The 23,191-nt window shown below is 37.4% G+C and overlaps 1 protein-coding gene across 4 annotated transcripts; it reads right to left on the bottom strand.

The window, feature by feature from the left end:
- Positions 1-3,216: 3,216 nt before the first annotated feature.
- LOC129575835 (troponin C, isoallergen Bla g 6.0201) lies at positions 3,217-20,372 on the bottom strand. Of its 4 annotated transcripts, XM_055459946.1 has the most exons (9): positions 16,220-16,401; positions 16,010-16,037; positions 10,360-10,623; positions 10,135-10,211; positions 9,921-9,975; positions 5,018-5,287; positions 4,691-4,822; positions 4,517-4,537; positions 3,217-3,513 (listed from the first exon to the last, which is right to left on the bottom strand). In XM_055459946.1, exons 1-9 carry the CDS (start codon positions 16,220-16,222, stop codon positions 3,509-3,511), a joined length of 855 nt encoding a protein of 284 aa, XP_055315921.1. In that variant the 5' UTR covers positions 16,223-16,401; the 3' UTR covers positions 3,217-3,508. The 4 variants fall into 4 exon arrangements, with proteins under 4 accessions (XP_055315921.1, XP_055315919.1, XP_055315918.1 ...); XM_055459944.1 differs by lacking the exons at positions 9,921-9,975; positions 10,135-10,211; positions 10,360-10,623; positions 16,010-16,037; positions 16,220-16,401 and adding exons at positions 5,398-5,431; positions 7,149-7,289; XM_055459945.1 differs by lacking the exons at positions 3,217-3,513; positions 4,517-4,537; positions 4,691-4,822; positions 5,018-5,287 and adding an exon at positions 9,210-9,827 and having other exon boundaries at positions 16,220-20,372.
- Between the last annotated feature and the right edge of the window lie 2,819 nt (positions 20,373-23,191).

Raw genomic sequence — 23,191 nt, forward strand, 5'->3', positions numbered from 1 at the left:
CAATTTTGACCTGATCGATCGCTTTTTGTTCTTGAAAACGGTCAGTTTTTTTGTTGCTTAATTTGGCTAAAAACATGACCCACCGAGCGAAACTGAGAAGACTGAACAAGATTGCGAAAAGCTTGAACAGGACTGAGAGGCACCGAGAAGGAGAGAGAGAGAAATGTTCAAGAAATTTATGTCAGAATTTATAATTCAATCGCATGCGATTTGAATGCAGCACAGGCCCAGTTCAATCGCATGGAAAATCTGTCTTGGTCGTGGCCAAAAAGTCCAAGAATGATATGACATAATCGATGCGATGTGTGAATGTGATATCACAACCGCAAGCCCTGGTCAACAATCGCTTGCAAAATGTGCACCGCATTTCGATTATCTTCTCGGCTTTGTTGAGCCAAAACCCCACGACTACACAGAACAATATCTAATGCATTCAGCCTGTTATTTGCGTTGTTTGTTGCACGAGACACCTTTTTTCTCTTCTTTTCAATCTTTCTCTATCTTTTTCGGAATGAGTTGGTTGGTGTGCGGCAGCGCTTACGCTCACGATTACATAAATTCTGAAATTCAAATCGATTTACACTATTTTATTGATATGCAGATAAAAGCGAGCACCAAATTGGATTAGACAATATGGTTCGGTATTTAATGAAATCGAGCGGTTTTTCGCTTGCAATGGCCGAGACGAGGCGAGGCAAGGCACGACAAAGCTCAATCGCGTATGTATGTTTAGCCAAGTGGCAAAGTCGCAATTTATTTGAAATGAAGTGACGCGGTCAAATTGATCGCATTCAAATTGTAAATCGGTTTTGTGTTGAGAGCTTGACTCGACTCGGTTCGGCTCTCAGCCTTCCCAGACTTCGACCATTAAAATGAGTCGAATGAGAGAAAATCACTTTCGCACTTATAAAGACAATTAGAAAGTTTATTCAATAGTCACAATGAATTTGTCGTTTACATTTTGAACATAGGCTTTGGGTTTTCTTCATCGTTCGGACGCTACCGTATGCAAATCGCACCATTTTTGTGCGCTGTGTATATGTGTGTGTGGCTGGCTGGACACTGCTCTGTGGCTGATAATTGATTTATTTAGAGCCATTAAATGGGCCGTGCACTGCTTTGTTTGATTGGTACAAACAAACGGCACACATTGCAATGAGAGAGACACTTTTTGTGCGACACATTCTCAAATCGATTGTGATATTTTCTTACGGAACCAATTGCCGATCCAAATTCAAAATGATTAATGATTATTGATCGGCACCTTGTTTTCGATTTATGTTAACAACAAACCATTAAAATACTATCCAACGTCCAGGGTGCCAATTTATTATGGTGAACTACAAATTTTTCCACAGTGGTTTATGGACCTCGTAGACAATTTTAATCTTTCACTCCTCTTCTCTGTCTTTCTCTATGCAGATACCTCTGTGTTTTGTTCCACCTCTCTTCCTATTTACCTCATTTGCTGTCTCAAAATGAATTGTTTGTCGATGTTTGACGGAAAAATATTTACAATCCCAGCCTACACTCTCGAGAGCATTGTTGCAATGGACAAGCGCACGCACACTCACCGCATTTCGTCCATTCGTAACAGCTTCGGTTGTATTTACATTGTTGCGGCTTTTTTTCTGTACATTTTTTTTTTTACTTAACGACGGGACTGCGCAATTGCCAGTGGCCAATTTATTGCGTATAAAATTCAATTAAATGACAAATTGTTCGCATTGCTGCTGCGGTTGCCGTTGTCGCGCTCTGCCATGCTGCAAATCAAACCAAAAACCAATTTTTCCATTTCATTGTAATTCAATACACATTCTTGCAAACATCGATTACGATTCAATATTCAATTGTGTGCTGATTTTTTCCTGCTGTTGTCACCGTCGTCGTCGACGAATGACGATGGCATTGTTGAGCTCATGGTGCACTATGCACGCCGCGAATGCGGATGGTTCGATCACTCTCACCATTCGACTCGCTCATTTGTTTTTATCAGCAAGCGGCTTGCGGTTATCAATCGATCCGATGATAAAATATCAATTTTTTTTATTCAATTCACAACGTTTGTATGTATACGGACAGATAGGCTATATAACAATATTTTTGAAGTGTAAAATATCGTCATTCGTATAGAGATTTCCTCTATTAAATACTATATAGGTAAACTATTCTTAATCGCATATCAGAAGAAATTTGTTCACAAACCAATTGCTCCATTTAATTTGGAAAAAAAACTCAAGACCATCTTCCTCAAACTCTTTCCATTTCCATAAATAAATTTTCGGTTTATATTATATAAATGCAATTGTTAGAACCAAATATTGGACGCATGAAGTAAATCATAAAATATCTCCTTAAACTGCATGCCTTCAGTCAATGCACTGTGAATTTTGTGATCAACACTAGGGTGCTTGCTGTCGTCGGCTGTTATGATAATCATCAATTTTTTGCTCTCCCAAAAATTCAAAGTTGATCTCGAGTTCATCATTTATCATTTTCCGGCATTTAAGATAGTGTAAATTGATTAAAATCTTCGAATAATCTCATTATAATTCAATCGCTCATGCCTGATGATATGAGCGCACCAAGAACGAAGACACATGTGCCTATTCATGCATTAATATAAAAATGTCAGATGCTGCGATCGTGAACTCCAACAAATACGCAAATCGGTCGGATTAAAACGCTACTTATTTCGTAGGTTCGGATGTATGTTGTGTCTATGCTTTGCCAGTCTATCACAGTGATAGTATCACTCTCGAATGAATTTCAATAAAAAAAACATTTTAATTGACATTTATTTTCATTTCCGCATGCGGTGAGTGCCTTTTACGCTCGCCAAATGCGATTTTAATTACTCAAAGTATGTCCACGCTTCGAGAAGGTCGGCATCACCACGAATCACAAGTTTTCGCTTTGATTGAAAGTGGATAGCTGCATATATGATGCCTTGAATTCCGTCGCATGTTCTAGTACAGAAAATACGGGCGACTCATGATCTATGCTTAATCCCAATACTTACAATTTAGGGAAGATGCGCCCATATCAATATCATATACTCGACTTCAATATGAAAATGTCAAAACACTGAAAAAGGAAATGCCACGCAATCGAATACGTCGACGTTCAACACATACACACACAGAGAGTAAGAGCAAGCGAGCACAAACGAAATATTACGATTTAATAAAATGCTAAAAAAAATCAAATACAAAATGAATGTAAAATAAAAACTATTTTAATCAGATTAGTCCATGTTTTGTGTGTTTGTTTCGGTTTTATCATTCTCTTTTATTCCTTTTTGTATGTGTTTTTGTGTTAAATTCCAGGATGAAGAATAAGCCAAACAGTTGTTTTTGTTGTTGTGGTTGTTTTCTATTGGTGGTTGAGGTTGTGTTGGTATGTATGTGTGCGCGCGCTTAGAGTCTAAAATAGCCGTAGATCGGAAATATTCGGCCGAAAATCAAATGGTGCCAATTTTGATCTCCAATTCTGTCGTTAACGCATTTTAACCTGAAAGTAAATGTAATGAATACGGTTAACCATGCAGCCGGCTATCGACTTAAATTCTAAGCTTTTAAGAAACAACCTTTTTCCAATTCCGTCGATTTGATTTCGATTTTTTTTCTTTCTTACATTTGGCCGAGAGTGAGTGAGTGAGAGAGGAGAAAAAAAATACGTGGATTTTTTTTTTTTGCTCGATCGAAATGGAAAAAAGCCAATCTTTCGATTTGATTTCACATTGAATTTGAATTTAAGAATTTACAAAATGCAAATAACCTGATTCTGTTTGGTTGACATTCAAAATCAAATGTGCCAGAGCGTAACACACAAACTCACACATGAAATAGACAGAGCCAAAAAACACGTAGCCAAAGGAAACACAAATCTACTCTCTATAAACTGACATTAAACAAAATTCACACGACAATTTTGATGCACTGGGCTACTAAGAGGAGAAAAAACAACTCAACTACGACACACGACGGCAAAGAGCAAGCAATTTTTTGAGCCGAAGAATCAATTGATATTTTTTTAGTTGCAGAAGCGTGCACAATCCTTGGAAACGAACATTCTCCGTCTTCCTTCGATGCGAAAGGAAAAAGCTTGATATGTAATTCCATTTCATATTAGCCGAAACCAAAGCAGTTTCATTAGTTGCAATCCGAATTCAATCAAGTAAGCTGCTCGATGAACATAATTAAGTAAGCCGTTAAGTCGCGTAATCAATAAGCACTGGAATCAAATTTACAAAATTGCCTTTGGTTTTGTTACACGCGACAAAAAAAACTCTTGGGATAAAACACAAGAAATGGCCTTCGTCTTTGTCGAAAATGCGGTCAGAACCGCAATGTGCCACGTCCTTTCTTGAAACTGTCCAGCAAAAAGCACGAGCAAAAATCACTTTGGCCAAGGAAAAAAAAAAAACAAAAACACAACGACACAACTATAACGACTACTTCTACTACTACGGAACACATTCACTACTTTGGTTCTACTTCAATTTAACTTTCACCTGTCATCACTTCCATAAATTCTGCAATCGGAAAGAAGAACAAAAAAAAATTTTTTGAATTACATTTTGCTTCATAAGAACATTTGAAAATATTGAGCCGTTTAGACAACATCTTCAAATTGTAAAGCTTTCGCTTTCGAAAAAAAAGGAAAGAAACGAAAATTATGTTCATACCTTCAAAATCTACGGTGCCCGAACCATCAGCATCAATTTCATCGATCATCAAGTCCAAGTCGCCTGACGAGATTTTGTCATCTAATTCGTGCAAAATGTCACGTAACACCTCAACGGTGATGTATCCCTTGGCTGTGCGCACATGGTATTTAGGTAGCGTAGAAAATTAGTCGATCAAGAAACGTGCGACGTGACGAGAAAAAAATCCATTGAAAAAAAGAAACGAGAAACAAATCACCGAATAACGTAAAAGCAAATGCAAATGTAAGTAGGGAAAAAACGAAAAAATCTTCGGCATTAAATATCGTTTGGATGAAATAGACATACCGTCGCGATCGTACAACAAGAATGCTTCGCGGAGTTCCTTGGCAACGGCCTCAGCATCTTCCTCAACTTCAACGTAACGGGATGCATAGACGGCAAAGCTTTCAAAATCCAATTCGCCACTGTTACGTGGATCGGCTTCGCGCAATGCCTGTTTCTGTTGTTGATCGTTCAATCGATGGCCCAGCATTTCAACGATTGTCGCCAAATCATTGGCCATAATCACTCCCTTCTTCTCCGGCGATTCAAATGCAGTGAATGCATTTCGCAAAACTAAAACAGTTGTGTTTGTTATTATTATTCGCTCGGCAAAGAGAGGTTGATCAATGGAACCGAAAATGTGTTTAATCGATGCGATACACCAGTTACAAAAAAATACTCACTTCTGACGGTCTCTTTGTCCAAATCCTCAAATTCCTTGAGAATGAAAAGAAAGAGAGAAAAACCATTAGCATAGCAACAGAGCGATGAAAAAACAATAGTTTGATGTACGTCTATTTCACATTGTCTTCGTGCAACTTTGAACCGAAACGGTAACCCGTAATGGCAGTAATTGATCCTTAACTAAATGCTTTTCGTTTAGTTTAATTGAAAAATTATATCGTTAAATGTTAATTCTCTAGATCAGATTCACTGGTCGTGGTTGTGGTCGTCGTCGACATCGTCGTCATCGTGTTCCATGCACATATTTCTTGCGCTCACTATCTCGAGCAGTCTCTTTTCAGTCGAAGTGCTTTTGCTCTATCCGCCATGCTATTATGCTAATCAAGTCAAACCGAAATCGCGAGCTCGCGCTCCCAAAAACCATTACCATATCATTGACAGCAGTGCATGAATTGAAATTATGCAGTAATAACCCAACACGACAGCAACCGAAACAAAAATTTATTACAACAACAACAATTGAATTGCAAACAGTAACAACGACGACGATGACGAGGTCGACAAAAAAAAAACGTTGCTCCCAACGCATTGGAATAGACGATAGACGGTCTTGGCTTATGAATATATTTGCTGTTTTCAAGATTTAGATCATTTATGAGCATGAGAACGTGCTGCACATATTTCGCCTATTTAACTGTAAACTTTAAGCGCTTTTCGAACCGAAAAAAAACCACAACTCAACCAAATTCCATGTCGTCGCGCTCGTTCTCCATCTCTCTCTCTCTCTCCCTCTCCCGTGAGTATTCCGAATAAAGGTCATGCACTACAAGTCCATAACAGCAAGCAATCGTCAGATTATTGTAATGTCGATATCGACTCTTTTTTTCGGCTTGACTCATTCATTTTTTTCTATATTTGATGGCATTCTACGGCAGAAAGAAAACAACAATCACATTGAGATCGCGATCTATTTTATGAATCGATATGAATTTGGCTCGAAAAACAGCACGGCACTTGGCCATTTGACTTTTTTTCGTTTCAGCACGTACACACAGACACACACACACTCACACATGCCAGACGAACGGAAATTTTGTTCGCATCACACATTTTTCGCAAACCATTTAAACGTCTCTGTGTGTTTTTTTCTCTCTCGGCTGGTTCTCATCAATTTGCATGAATTATTCACGTTGCGATCACGTATTAAAACACAAATGAACCGAAAAATCTAGAATTTTTGCTCGATGTGCTGCGATTTTTTTCTTCGTTCGTCGTCATTGTTGTTGGCCATTGTTTCCAATTGCAAAATTCGTACTTTTCGGTTAAAGTCCATTCTTGTACACGAAATTTTGCTTGAAAATCCATTCTTCTCCGCAGAAGATAAAAAATACACTCTCAATTTTCTATGGCATAAACGAGATTTCTCATTTAATTTTTTCTTGAGTTTTTTCTCCTGCTTCGATTCGTTTTAAAAATTGAAATTTATCATCGCCGTTTGCAAGTGATGTGAATTTCAGCTTGTCAACTACAAAAAATCAGAAATTATATTGATCGTCGAGCAAAGGATTCGTTTCCATAAATCCGAAGGATTTGTTACTGAACTGAATTTCGATTCTTTTTAAGAATTTGCTTCCTTTCAAGATTTTGATCAATTTTCTCTTGTTCGGTTCAATCAGTTACTTATTCTTTTCCATCGTTGCAAAAGGCAAAAAAAAAATCTTGTCCTAAGAAAGGATGTCGAATTATTTACCACCATGATTTAAACTGCGTTCACCCAAGGTGTTTTAATTAAAAGCGCCTTTTCCGATCAATTTCGATGTATCTAAACGAAGACTTAATTATTACTGAAATCGAAAATTAACGAGCTCCGATTTTGAAAATCAGCCGCATGTGAATCCGCGAAAAAAGTGTCTATCGGTTTCGCTCTATCATTCGGTCCATCTCTTGAGCGCGCACACACAGCTATCGATGAATCATGGACGGAGAAAGAGTGAGTGAGAAGAAGAGAGACAGAGAAAGAGAGAGAGAGAGTTCGGCAATGTATAATCAAATCGATTTGTGTGTTAATGTTGACATTAGGCTCACACACATTTTACGCTATTTATACATTTATGCATCGTAAAGTGCTTCAGGCAATTGGCTGCGACAATTTTGATTCCCGAACACAATCAATCCCTCATCGATTGACAAACATCGATTTAAACGGCGAAAGACGGGGGAAAAAGCACACTTGTAACTAAATTACACTAAGTGCTGCGAGCGTTTTAGTAGCGACGCACATACATGGTAAACGGCTATGTCTAATTGATGCTAAAAATAAGCGGCCATTTGACGAAAATAGCCGTGATTGATCTCTAATCGAAATACCATGACAAATTTAATCGTCCATCGAAATGACGTCGTTTAAAATTTGAAGAAATGAAAAAAAGTACACTCTTGCAAGCGTTGAGTTCAGTGAAGCTAGGAGAGTCTAGGGGGAGAGCCAGCTGATGAGCATCGATGCAGGAGAATCTATTTTGATTTAAATGCAGGAGAAAAACGGTTTCGTTCAAGGGATCTTGAAATTCTTTTTCGGCCGGAATTTCTAACGAGCTATAATCACGAATACGATTCAATTCAAACGACGACGACGAAGAAGAAGTTGGCAAATAATTGCTTTTGCGATTGCATATAATACGATATTGATAGCAAAGTGCATATGCATTGGAAATGTGGTGCACACGGTGTTTATGAACCTATAATACGCTCTCATAACACCAATCAAGATCTACTGCAATTCATTTGCTACACATGTTTATCAACCGCGTGATGCTGATTTTTTCTCTCCCCGTTTTGCCTTAATCACCTGCATTTTCTCTCTGTCTCTCTTCTTTTTTTCGCCGCGTGCACTCTTTTTTTACTTTTATCGCTCGCTCGCGTTAAATTGCAATGCACATTTCAACGTTAAAAGCCATTCAAAATCACATATTTCATGCATCACTTATCGTTCCATGTGAAACTCTCTTATTGTGGCTTATAGCTCTTGCATACAACAACAGCAGAACACTTTATGGGTACGCAAAAGACAAAGAGATAAGCAAAGTGAAAAGGCGACGGCTCACAAATCAGTGCCGAGCTGAATCTGTGGTCAATTTCTATATAAAACTTTGCATTGATTCGAGTGTGTTGCTGTTTGTTTTTTTTTTTCGGCATCGTTTTGATTCATTTTGTGTTGATAAATTGTCTGGTTTTGATTCATGATTATGAAAACGACCATATATTTCAACGCCTAAATTCTCGGATCGTTTGCTCATGTGAGAAATTAGATCATAATGTCGAAAACCATAAAACGCAGCGGCACCACCATCGAACAAAAACGAACAAAAATATGGATCATTTGGTTGCAACAAAGAGATTGTTGGTTCACATGATCTCTGTGTGTGGAGAAATTCCAATGCGAAACACTTGGCAATCAATGGAATGTGTGTTAAAAGATAAAGAGAGTGAGAAAAAAAAACAACGCGACCAAAATCGCAAGCAATCATCGCAATTTATGAATTATTTATTGAGCACAGGCGAATACGTTTCGTCGACTATTGACGAAACAACAATGACGAAAATTTATTAGTTTTGCGCTGTGACTTACCTTATTTTTCACTTGCTTTGATTCTCATGATTTTGACAGATTCACACGTGCACAGGCGATGGCAGATTCACCTGTGTGTGTGTGGAACATTGCGAGCCGCGGAAATCATGAAAGTAAATCAACGATGAAAACGGCTGAAATTGACAAGAATTGACTGAAATTGTCTCAAATAAAACCGCAATTCCACAAAATGATAAAACATTTATCAACCATTGATTGGACACAATTTGATATGTGCGCCGCTATGCCAAAAGACACTTTCTTTCTGTGTATCTCTCTCTCTCTCATTCCCTCTAATTCGTTTCAATTGATTTCCAATAACAATTCGATTAACACTCATTCAGCGCCCCCTTTTTCCCGTTCGTTCGATCGATCGTTTCGTTTTTTTTTTTCTGCCGGCGATAAATCCATTGCCAGTCAGCGAACGTGGTGTTTTATTTACATTATTTCCTTTATTGAATTCTCTTTCTTTCTTTCAATAAATTTTATACATATTTATGGGCTTTTGTATATAGTAGAAAAACGAATTAATCAATGAATGAATTGGGTGCGCGCGGCTTCTTTTTTTCTTGTTGTGTTTGTTTTATTCGTTGTTTAATAAAGTTTTCACATGATTCACATGATTTATGCTTAACAATTGTTTGTATTTGTATTTTTTTTTTTCGTTACTTTGTTTGGTTTTGCGTTGCGTACGCTATAAATTTTAAAATTTCATTGCAAAAAAAGAAAAAAACAAAACAGTTTTATATTAATTTAATTTAAAAACGCCTCAGTCATCACCGCCTGTCATCACTTCCATGAATTCTGTCGGAACAAAGAGAATTGAGGAAATCGAAATGTGTTGAATTAATTCAATTACATTCGGACATTGATTGGGTGATTTGATTTTGGCCTTACCATCGAAATCAACGGTACCCGAACCATCTGAATCGATTTCTTCGATCATCATGTCCTATGAAATGAAAATTATTAGCTTCACTGTTGCTCACATGGATATGATTTTAATGCCTTTGACCCTCTGGATTGGAACGATTGTTTTTTTCAGGGCTTTCATTTGATTTTCCCAAAATGATCATTCGAAGCAAAGGGTCATAGCAACTGATTTCCTTACCAAATCTTCATTTGTAATTTTGTCATCAAGCTCTTTCAAAATCTCCCGCAAAACGGCTGTTGTAATGTAACCATTGCCTAGAAAAGTAAATGTCAATCGTTTTAGAAAAAAAAATCATGGAAGTTTGTTTTTCTTTTCGAATTGTGGTTATGGGAGAGACACATTTCTTGCGATTTTCAGGTCTTTTTCACAATTTCCATGGTTTAAATTCCAATTAGACGTTACCTTCTTTGTCGTACAACCGGAAGGCTTCCTTCAATTCTTGTTGCATGGCTTCGGCATCTTCTTCAACGAGGAACCGGGCGGCGAGCGTGCAAAATTCTTCGAATTCAATTTGACCGCTGCCATCTTCATCGACCTCAGCCACGATTTCATTCAACATTTTCTCATCGAGTTGATGTCCCAACATACCGAGAATGGTGCCAACCATGGTCACACTGATAAATCCATTCTTTTCCTGATCGAAAGCGTCGAAGGCATTTTTAAGCACTGCAGAAAACAGAAATAAAAAATGGTTTCGGGTGAAAAAAAAAAAAACAAAACACCAAACCATTTTGTGTGTTTTTCAACTTTCCATTTCGAAAAATGCCTCAACAGCATCTCAAATGGCAGCAGCCAGCCAGCCAGCCAGCCAGCTAGCCAGCCAACCAGCAAACAAACATGCACTCGTGTCCATAAAATCAAGCGATGCAATTAATTTTAAGCACGGAAGCAAAAATCTCAACAAGGCCATTGAAAGCGTTTCGTGGCAACTAGGCGACACGCCGCAGAGAGACAACAGCGGCAAATGCGCTGCTTCTATTGGTCTTTTGTTTGTTCAACAACAGCCCAAAAATGGTAACTGTTTTGCGTAAACGGTGCCTTTGCGCCTGTGTGCTACACATTTTGAAAAAAAAAAAACGCTGCGTAATCGAGAGCCATAAATTAACAAATAGCGTTTGGCATGCAAATGTGCGACGTTTACGTCCAAAATAGTGTGCAGATTATTTAGATTTCCATGCAGTTGACATGACATAAATTAATTGAAAACGTTGTCTTCGGGCGATCGATTTGTTTAAGTTTGTTTTTTTTTTCTCTTGAGCCCAACATTTCAAATTTCACGAAATACATGCGCCTGCATCTCGGTTTTGCCGAGAATGAACACATTAATTGTCAAAATTGATAAATCCTTCAAAGGCTTTGGAAAAAAAAAACGAGCAACATGGACAAGAAAAAAATCAACGTTTGATTCAACATGGGAACCGTGTCTTGACTTAAAACACCAAATTGACGATGGGTTTTGTTTGAAGCGATTGTGTGCCATTTGCAAAAATCGGAGCAGGTTATGTAAATGGTGAATTGAATTTTCTCCGAAATTCTACCGATTCATTATTAGTTTGGCTGGTTAGCCGACGCGGTGAGCGAAACAAAAACAAAAACCGAGCAGCGCCCATTGTGTGTGTGTGTGTGTGTCAGTTTATTTAGTCAGTTTAAATTGGCATCGTTCCATCGTCACTCGTGTGGCTACGCGTGCTGAGCCTATTTGTACATATGCCACGGCACAAATGAGCCTGCAATAACAACAACAACAGCGTGACACAGCGAGAGAAAACAACGAGCAATAGCAACCGCTGAAATTGTTCGGAACAAAATTGGCAATTTGTATGGAAGAGAAAAGAGCGAAAAAGGGAAAAAAATGGGTAAGACAATCGCTTGCAGATTATTTACATGGATCGTAAACGAAATGATCGAGTTGAATTAGCCGCGTCAATTGCCATAAATTTTCCGATGAAAATCGATTATCCGTTGGGATTGAAACGGCCCGAGCAACAAAAGCAAGAAAAAAACAAATAGTATAGTAGCCAAATCGTCGTATTAAATAACACACAAATACAGTCCGTGGACTGCAACTGCAATGGGGCCACAGGATTTGGAACAATATAAGGCGAGCGATAGAAGCACAGAGGAACAAATTATGAGTTGTATATAAAATGCATCGTTCAAAGCGTATCATTTGTAGTACATGACGTCGCCTATCACTCTATTGTTCGCTAAAAAAAACTCGCAAATGCGAATCGTCATGAAAACGGCCAATTCAGTCTGAACACAAAACTGACCGCTTGCCGTCGATTGATATTCAAAAAGCCAACAGCAAAAAAACTTTGTTTCAATTTCAACGATTGTAAGCTAGAATAAATACAGCGCGCGCGAAAATATTAAGCAATTTCTATTGTTCCTACGTGTAAACGGCGTCAACGGTACATATAATGGATTGGTTTTGAGTTGAGTTGAACTGTTGGTTTCTGGTTGTTGTTGTCTTTTCTCATTTCATTATCGTTGTTCAATTATCGATTCGATTTAGCACGCCACACACACACACACTCGATGTGTGTCGCTTATAAAGAAACGGTTCAACGGAGAATAAGATACAGTGCACTACATTCGCACACCGCCAACCGGATAGATGTTTTTTTTCTTTTTCTTTTTCTTTTTCTTTCCAACTCGGCTGAGATATTATGACAAATGCCAATTGTGTTCCGCGTATGTAGCGAACGAGTAACAGGCGGTGTGTACGATCCCTGGTACCGTTACCTCTACATGAATCTGTCTCTCGCTCTCGAATTAGTAAATATCGCTGAAAACATTTCGAATCGAGTAATTTGATACCTTTTTCAAACTAATTGCATCATTCTAGGGTTGTTAGCTGTTGGTCATTTGGTTGTTTTGCCGGTTTTTTTTTACCTCTTCTCGTCGCTTGTTATTATTCATAGTGTATATTGAATGTAAATATGAGGTCCAAAGCACACAGCTCTCGATCACCCCATGAAAATGGCCCGAAAAAAAAACATAAAACGAACAACAATCGCAAAAAAGACAAAAGCGAAAACTAAAATAGTTTTCTTTGGCTTGGCTGAATAGAATTATCTGTTTCAAATTGAATTAATGGCTCGAACATTTGTTACACTCAAATGAAACGAAAACTATTTTTGACGCAAATTCACAATATACGATGGGAATCACATTTCAAAGGCGCGCGCAATTTAATCACACATTTCCAATTATTTTCCGTGGCCAGCATTTCGAAAAGTCGACGAGTTTTTTTGTTTGTTGTTTTATCTCTTTCTCGCTCTCGTCTTCAAATGGAAAACGGAAAGAAGAAGAATAGAAATTTTTTTGTCAATAAAAATGGGAAAAAGAGATTTTTCATCGTCGAAAACGTCTTATTAGATAGAAGAACGTTTTTTAATAGAAGAAAAGAAAGAACGGTTGAGTTTTTTTGCTACAACAAGTGTGCCGTTTCCTTTGAACTGTACAGTATTGATCGGAGATTGATTTCATCGTTCTTCAAAAGGATCGAAGAGACACACCAACGTTGTTCTTTGACTTTCTTTTTTTTAAGCTAAAAGCTAAACATTTGCAACACTGCAGCTAGAAATAGTGTTTAAATTCACACGTATTGTGGCTGTCATCCCGAAATGTGCACAATTTATGCTCGACCTTTTTTTTTCTCTTTCGTTCGGCACAATAGAAAAATGCATTTGAATAAATATTGCGTTGAGTTGTTGATTTCCATTGTGGCCGCACAATGAATGGGTTATTAATGGTAGGCAGCAGTGGCAGCAGCGGCAATGGTGTACTGGTCAAAATAGATGACTTTGTTGCTGTAGCAGCAGCACTACATTCATTTCGTATGACACATAAAATACACTTGTTGCCGATCGCGTTACGATTAACATAAACTTGAATCGAACATGTGTCAACTGTTTGTTAGGCATACTAATGTGCACTCTCACGCTCTCGGCATGCCGCCATTGCTGTCAGCCAGCCCAATATGCATGCTCTCGTTTTGCACAGCCTTTAAAACTCTGAACTGTGAAAGATCGAAATTGCGCGTACACACCAGAATAAGAAAAAAGAACCCAGCAGAGAAAAAAAAAAATACCGAAACATTGGTGTTTATTATCGTAACACCTCGCATTGCATTGAATGATACGTTTGTAGCCCGTTTCTTGCTTTTGTTGTACTGTTGTGCCTTTGCTGCTGGCGCACACCGCACATTTTCACTCCCAACCACAGCGAAAAATGAATGAATTATGTGTGGTGCGCTTGGCAGCAGCAATACTGCCATCGAGGGTGTGCAAAAATAAGTGATTTTCGTTCATTGGAATAGGTTAGTGTGTGTGCTGTGCTGTGCTGGACTGTAATAACAATATGCGCGCATTTTCGAGGCAAATACATATGATCATGATTTGTAATTTGAAATATTCGAGATTAACATTGTGCTAAGCAGCAAATAATAATAAATGAAATAGTCTTGCCAATTGCAATAGACTTTTTTGGGCAACAAATATTTTTCTCTCTATCTGCCGATTGCAATAAATGATACAGTTTTCGGAGTTGAGTTCACGTTGAATCGAATTTGCAATGCACTTTGCACCTTTTTTTCGCCCTCGGCTAAAATTTAAAATGGAGTTTTTTTTTTTAGCTTTTTGAACGAACATCTGACTGAGAGCAAAAGAAAAGACCACGACGAGTTTTAACTCGAAGCCAGAAAGAAAAAACTCGAAGAGGTTAAAGATTTTGACTCGAAAAAAAAAAAACATTCTTTACTCGAGGTTCACTCTTTGCTTTCAACTTGAAACTTTTTTCGTTTACGAGGAGTTTTTCTTCGTTGAACTTTCAGCGAATGAAAAAAAAAAAACGTCGGTTTAGTTCAAAACGAAATGAAAACGAAAGCGCTTTAGAAATGAGAATGTATCGATTTCCGTTCTACGATTGTCCAACTCCCCTCTTTTGGCAGTGAACAATTATTCGAAACAAATTGAATTAGTTGCAACCAGAATGCAGTGCAGTGATTTCGACGTCGATTTCGATTGAACGATTATTGTTGATAATTAATGATGCAATTTTGGTATTCATATGTTGACGAGGGCGAGTGGCTTTGATTGATTTCGTTGGAGAGCTTCTGTTTTGCGTTTGATTTCGATTGAAAAGTGCGTTGAGCTGTTGAAATGTCGAGCATTTGCCACAGCAGAATGGTAATGGCAGCGACGGTGCTTGTGCAAGCGTATGGAATATGGATGAAGGAGACAGAGGAAGATAAGAGTGCGCTCGCGCACAATTGCACATGGTTTGCTTCGAAACAGAAAAAAAAAAAACTATTTGCACTAGTTACCATTTGATTGGCTACACTCATCGCCGCATTTTTACTTTGCACTGTTTGATTACGTTATTCATTAATTGAAATATTATGTTGTATTTAAAATGAAGGAAAAAAGAAACAAAATTGTTCACGAATTCGTTCTCGCACATCGAGAATGTATGAACGAACGAAACAAACAGCGAAATAAATCCAACAAACTGGCCAACACATGAAAAAGTAGGCGGACAGGTGGTTTGCACTCGGCTGTCTCGTCTCGAAAAAAAAATTGAACGAAACCAACAACAGTAACAACAACAACAATTGAAACAAAATCAAAAACTATAACGCGATCATTTCAATGGGCCTATAATTTGTTTGCGTCCATTTCGACATAATAACCGATTAGTTCGTCCAACGTTTTGACAACAAATTATTTTCCAGTGAATTGTGCACACTCACGTTGATTGTTTTCAATTGTTTATTTTTCGAAATGTGAACGCATTCTGGTTGCGCGCGCTCGCGCTCACGTTCGAAATCTTACACTCGGGCGCTTGGTCTCGCGCACCCATCACGCGCAATGGGAAGTTAAAAAAAATGTGGGAAATATTCGTCGAAGATCGATAAATAATTAATTATTTTGTTAGCCTTGTGAAGATTTGTGCTTTTTTTTGGTGCGCACTCAAACACACTCACACACAAACACATTGTATTCATTGGTACACAATATTGATTCTTTCTGCTGTCAACACTTACAAACGACTTGATCTTTTGGTAAATCTTCCTGGAAAAATCGAAAATAAAAACAAATTTGAATTTTTTTTATAACATTCGCGGACCAAGAATAGAAGGGAAAAAAAATTGAAAGTGAAAAAAAAACAACAAAAGAAGAAAAAAAAAAAAAACAGAGCATTCGATGGATGGTGCAGAAAAAAAAGAAGAATTAAGATGAGATCAAACACGAACCATGTCGAAATTGAATTGTTTGCTAGGCTCAGCAGCAAAATAGACGGCAAAATAATAGCAACAAGTTGAACGATGAGATGATAACTGAGATCAAGAGGTGTGTAGCGATCGTGGCAAATTCACAGAAACTACTGAATTTCAATATTGAATGTTTTACACAGAAATGTTGCATTAACTATCTGGTTATGCCGAATAAATAGTGCCCGCGACAAGATCGCACTCACTCACTCTAGCACACAGCTCGGGAACGGCCCGCACCCGAAACGACAAACAAAGGCCGGCCCCGACCAAGGAAAATCAAAAAGAGAAGATATGTTGGCGCTTATGAGAAACAAAAAATCGAGAAATAAAGAAAGAAACACGAACACTTATGATTTAACGAAAGATCACACACAAAAATCGACGAGAAAAAAGAAATTTCTGTTTATTTTCTCTCGCTCGTTTCCTCTTGCGCACGCCCTGTGTTTGTGTCTGCCTCACAGAGTCCATGTACATGAAAAAAAAAACGAGTGGTTTTCCCTGAAAATTGCGTACGAGCCCCAACACGTGAGAGAATGTACGAGCGTGACAGCAAGAGAGAGAGAGAGAGAGAGAGAGAGAGAGAGAGAGAGAAAGGAAAAAACCACCAACAAAACGAAAAGCTAAGGAGCTAAGTATCGAAATGGCATCCAAAGCCATACAACAAATGTGCAAATAAAACAGATATTTACGACGAGATAAAGCGGAACGAGCCTGCAATATGACAAGCATTTTTACACATATTGCAGAAAAGAAAGAGAATCGAGTGTTGTCTCTTTCACTCGCTTTCGCCCAGCTCAAGGGAATCTCTTGAAAACGGGATTTCTAAAAATATGTACAAACATTTGCCTGATTCCGATGTTTTCTTTTTTCTTCTTCTAATTCTATGAATTCGTTTACGAAAAAAAGAAGTCAAACTCTTGGGCTTAGACGGAAATCACGTGTAAACTATTTGACCGCCGATGCGTCTGTTGCGATGCCAACAAAACAGATCTCCATTACTTGCTCTCTGAATGGCATGCCATTGTTTTGACAAATCTTTGACAATCAGTTGACAATTCGAAGCTGCTGCTGTTGCATGTTTCTCTCGCCGAGAGAGAAGTACATCATTTTGTACTTGAGAGAGAATTGGACGCGCGCACGGTCGACATTTCAGCTTCATATTCCCCACCTTCAATTTTACCCAACGAATTTCGGTTTTCCTTCTTCTATTTATTCTTTTTTTCTCTTCTATTAATAATATGATTTATATATTTCGGTTTTTCCTTTTCTAATTTCGGCCGATTACTCGAGCGGCATTCAACATATGAGAGATTTGAACTTGTCATGAATTGGAACAGACGAAATTTGTTTGCAAATTGCCACGTACGTCAGTTTTTGTCCAAGCTGAATTATTTTTAATTTATTGCAAATGCGTACGGTGTAAACGCATCAATTTGCGCACAACGACGACGACGATGACGAAGACGAATTCTCCCATCACACCATGGGCCACGTGGCCATTCAAGTCGATCGAAGTAGGTGTGAATATGGCGCGCGGTGTTCATGTTCATGAAGGATTTTTCACCGTGTCTAATTGCACATCACACACCGGTCGGTTGGTTTCGGCCAGGCGCAAAAATGCGAGAGAGTAATGCACAAACACATCATTTGATTATTATTAGAAACCCCCCTCATCAAGGAATGCACTGTTTTTTTTTCTGTCTTATCCACTTTTAGCAAGGCAACTTTTCGTTCTCAGCGTTTTCGATTCTATCGAGACATCGTAATGGCTCAAGCGATAACTTTTTTTCGGTTTTAAATGGAAAAATCGTAGCGCTTATGGAATGGCGGAGGGGAAAATGAAGAGAGAAAAAATTGCATTTAGCGAAAAAGACACTCCAAATATTCATCTTTTACGTCAACTCCAAACATCCTAATTAAATGAAGTAAATCGGAAAATATGTGGCTTAATCTTCATGCTGTGCACTAGCTACAAACGTTCAGATGGTAATTGATAAATCGAAAAGTGCTAGCAGATTTTTAGAAGACTAAAAAGTCTTTAAATTTATTTTACTTTAGATCAATCGACAAATCTCAATCGATGTAGAGAACATCTACTAGTACAACAAAAAAATTGAAGAAAAATTCACACCATAAACACTTTTGTCAAGCAGGTTTTCCAAATGCCTAATATAATGCTCTGTCCAAAGTGAATTCACTTCAGCGGCTAGAAAACATTACACTGCCACGGAATATACATATATCAATCAAGTCATCGAACAGTAGCAAACCGTTTTTTCTTTTCTTCTGTTCGCATAGAGTTTGTGTCGAAATTGGAAAACTCGCTTTGCACATGGAATGTGTTAATTAGATTTTAATTAATATTGAGTAAAAAAAAAAATTACACGAAAAAAAGTGTCTACGATTTTTTTAATTAGAGGGGAAAAGGCCACTTAAAATCACCGTTCATATGTAATTAGAAACAATTTTTGGTATTTTTAATGCGTTGGCGATTAATTTAATATATTTAATTTTAGCAACAACGAATTAAATTTACACATTCTCTGTGGAAAAAGGGAGAAAAAAGCTAATTTATAAAAATCGATCAATTAATATAGATCGTCATTTGATTGCTTTGCGATTGCGATGAATAGCAGGTCGATTTTAATGAGCAGCACCAGTTCACAATGTGAGTTCCATTTTTTTTTTGCCCTGTTCACCCTTATGCAGTCAACCTATCAGAGCTATGCGAAAAACGGTCAAAAGATTCTATTGTCCTCGCGTTTTTGCACTGTCTTTACACTTTTTTAAGCATTTTTAATGAAATCAAGAATAGAAAGAATTATTTCTATTTTATTTGACACCACCGTCACCAGAACTGGCTGAATAAAGTAGACGTTTGGCTAGAAAAGAGTGCGAGAACTCTTACAAAAAAAATATAATTTGCCAAATGGTATAACGTGCCATTGGCATGTTTAGAATAGAATAAATACAGAAAGACCAAGATTTACAGAAAAAAAAAGAATTCACTCCGACGTAAAGTATTAGAGATTTTCACACTTTACCCAAACATAATTGTCACACTCGGTTCAAGCTTCGAAAATTCGTAAAAGTCGATGACGAAAAGACGGATCGATACAGTGAACGTGATTTCCGAACGTTCACTGTATTCTACACTCACTCGCTTAACCTTGGATCTGCTTGAATCCGTTGGGAATTGCTCCATGAGAGTTTTACCGTAATTGGCTGGACGTGTTTAGTGAATTCCGATTGAAAGCATTTCTTTGTTATGAAGTGTCATTTGTTATTTATCGATAGAAAAGCTTCATGTTCTGAAAAATTGTCTATCCAAAAACTTGAAAAATTGAAAACTAAGTGAACTTGTTCCTAGAACAAATGTCTCGATTTTTTCCAAATTTTCATTCCGTTTTTATAAATTTCTATGGAAAATGCTTTATCATTGTACTTTGTCCACATTTGCGCTGTCTCATTCCATACGCGTTCAAAATGTTCAGAACAAATTGGTTACAATGTAGCAATAATTGTATGGTTGTCGCAACTACTCTTTCGAACAAGATAATATTTTCAAGCATAAAATGGTCGAATTATTGCGAGCATGTGTCAGTGCATGTGTACGTCCATTAGCCCGTTCAAATGTCTGCATTCGATCGGTAAATCAAGAAAAAAATGTCACTACATGAATTTATTTCAAGCGCCGAACGGCGTTTTCATCGGAATAACGAAAATTCGTATGGCCATTAATTTCCGTCCGATATTCCAAAAATATGATCGATCAAAGAATCGTTTGAGTGTAACAAATCAAATTAAATTGTGGTCAATAATGGAATCATACACGTCGCTTTTAATTAATCTAAACTGCAATTAAAATGTTCGTTCATTTCCTACATATGTATCATATTTATGAGTTGTGCGCTTTGCATTTGCTGCGGTTCATTTTGTTAGAAGTTGTAATATTTATTGCTTTTGATTCATGCATTTGAAATGGCTAATGAGTGACGATTTGTTTGGTTCGGTGAAATAAATCTGGAATAGAGATGGGTACATTTTTTTCGTCGTCGTCGTCGTCGTGGCGCATAGACAAGCGAGCGATTTGGCTGTGGAAATTTAAGTGAGATCCAATGCGCAAATAAATCAAATTGATTCGTTTGAAGTTGTCATCTGCTGCTACTGCTCCAACTGTTTTTTTTTTCTTCTGTTCTATTTATTCAATTGTGGGCCTTTTTCAAACATTGTAACGTGATGCTGATGTTGGTTGCAAATTTCGGATTTCATTAATGCCAGTGACGTGCACAAAGAATTTTCTACCGGTTTAGTTGAGTTGTTTTCTGTCTCTCGAAGCCAGAAAAAAAAAAGAGAATCGAATTGAATTACCCCACGATTCCTTTATAGTTGTTTTCAAGACATTGAACCATGCAACCGAGATAGATAGAGATAGTTGAGCATTTGTGTGTACGCTTCAGTTTTTGTTTCTTTCTTTTGCCTCTGTGTGTGCGGTTTGCAAGCAAGCCACAATTATGCGCATTTATCTATAAATAAATCGGATTTCAAAATCGTTCGTATTCACTCTATTCGATTCTCTCTCTCAACGGCTGCACATGTAATTCACATTATGTCGCAATGTCTCCCATCGTTTATGTAAATTTATGAGAAATTGAAACACGGTTTTTTTTCTCTATGCGCTCGTTCATTCGTTCGTTTGTTTGTTTTCATTTTAAACAACTAGAAATGCCGTACGGTAGAGAGCAAATGATTGTTATGGTGATGAGATATGCAAAAGTGACTTGAGCACTTAAGCAAAAAAAAAAGAAGATTCAGCACTCTATCACTACCGCTCTCGCTCTGTCTTTTTCACGTCCGCGTGCACATGGATCAAATGTAATTGTTTTGTTTTTTGATTTTCTTTCAAACGAATTTCAAATGCAATATTGAAATGAAAACCATGCTGATGATGATGATGATGATGATCTTGAACTTTAAATTTTGCATTGCGCATCAATTGCGTTTGTCATGCCGAATGAAATTGTGTGTGCCGCGTCTAATGACAATATTATCAAAGAAACCCCGTAACTAACGATGCGTCTGTCACATTCAGCTGATTTGATTACATCCCAAAATGCGATCTACAAATTTTGTGTGCGCGCGTTTCGTTTTTGTCGTTCGCTTTTTTCGCTTGCATATCCATAGTTGGCTCATTCAAATGAGCTCAGTCAAACTAGCTAAGATACCGCCGAATCACATAAGCATTGTTGAAAACACAACATTTCTCTCCCTCTATCTCTCTCTCTCTCTCTCTCTCTCTCTCTCTCTCTCTCTCTCTCTCTCTCTCTCTCTCACACAAAACTTGCTCACCATTCATTCGATTCGTTCGGAAATGATGGTTAACCTTTCATACGCAGAAAATAAAACAAATTCGCGCCGCTTTTTTCCGCACTATTTTCACAATTCAATGCTCTTTCAATGTTTCGGACGACCTTCCTCATGAAAATTCAGTTTTGTAAATCATGAACAAACGAAAGAGAAGAAAAAAACAGTAGTGAGAAAATGAAACGCCCTCAACGCCCGACGTTGACTCCACTTATTAATTATACGCATCTTTTTTTTTTCTTGCTCCGTGATACACATTTCCAACATAATCACTTTTAATTGCCCAAGTATGTGAACTAACCGTTAAAATTTATAAAAAGAAACATTTTACAGCTTTGAATTTAAAGACTCTAGCTAAAAACAGACGAAATGATTTGAAATCGACGATAATTTGCACGCTATTATCATGGCTTTTTTAGTGTGAAGTTTCGATTGAATTGGCCAACGGAAATAGAAATCAACTTAATATTAACACATTCTTTGCTTCAGATATTGTTACGCATTAACACCACCGCCACTTCCTAATCAATCTGCTGTGGAAAAACAGATTTAACTGAATCTCTTTGCAATCTTCGGAAGAACACTCTAATTTTTTAACTCAACATTCGCTTAAGCGCACGCATTACGCATATTTCTTGAGTGTATCAAAACTTTCGAACGAAATACAGAGAAGTAAATGCAAAAATGAACATATAAAATGTAAGGAAAAATATAATTAATTCTCGATTTGATTAATTGGATTCAAAAAACGCAGACGACGAATTTTGTACACTTTGGCTGAAGAGTTACTATCAGGCTACTATAACTGAAGTTTAACTACAGTCGTCTATTTTATTCGACATAATCATTTTTAATCAGTCATTAGCCAGTCAAATGTCCGAAATTATTAGGCTTTTTACTCAGTCGAAAAATGTCCACACGTGAATAAATTCAATTGAAGGATACATCCTGAAATTTTGATCGATCATCCGTTGAATTGATGTGGAATGACAGTTCAAACCAAAATGATGAACAAATTGGAACCATAAGAAAATTATACTTTGCATAAAGTTCCAATTTACATGAATAAAACATGTAAAAACGGCAAATGTTATCAAAAGACACCCGAATTCCAATTTACTTCAAATACTTCTGAACGAAATGTCGGTTCAACATAATTTATTGCGATTGTTTTCGCTCTCAGAAAAGCAAAGTATGGATTTTACTCAAAATTTCCTTATTTTGACTGGATCATGTGCATGGAGAGTGTATTTCTGGTTCTAGCACGTCTAAGAATGGACATATTCCGTGGATGAAAGTTTGATTTTTTATATGAGAACAAATATGGATGAAAAAAGAAAAAGAAAAATTCAAATATTTCTGTGGCCGAGATAAATCAAATGACTCAAAATAGGTAATGAACAAGTTAGCTTATGGGGTCATCTCAGTCTTTTGCTCTCTTCTGCGAGAGAAAACGGAGCGGTATTCTTTAAGCAGTGGTTAAACTTTATAAAACTCGATAGAATAACGATTTGTTAACATGTTTGTCGTCAAATCTATTTTTTTTTTTTTCACTAAAATTCAACTTGAAAAATGATCGAAAATGAG

This window comes from Sitodiplosis mosellana, unplaced genomic scaffold (assembly GCF_009176505.1).
Source record: "Sitodiplosis mosellana isolate CC-2019 unplaced genomic scaffold, AAFC_SMos_1.0 Smas_scaffold_6170, whole genome shotgun sequence".
Lineage (NCBI taxonomy): Eukaryota > Metazoa > Arthropoda > Insecta > Diptera > Cecidomyiidae > Sitodiplosis > Sitodiplosis mosellana.

Bases quoted from the DNA above. Each gene is read 5' to 3' on its own strand.
- LOC129575835 (XM_055459946.1), bottom strand. The intron at 10,212-10,359 runs GTAACGTCTAAT...TTACTTTTCTAG, and splicing joins CCGGTTGTACGACAAAGAAG to GCAATGGTTACATTACAACA. The intron at 4,538-4,690 runs GTATGAACATAA...TTCCGATTGCAG, and splicing joins GGGCACCGTAGATTTTGAAG to AATTTATGGAAGTGATGACA.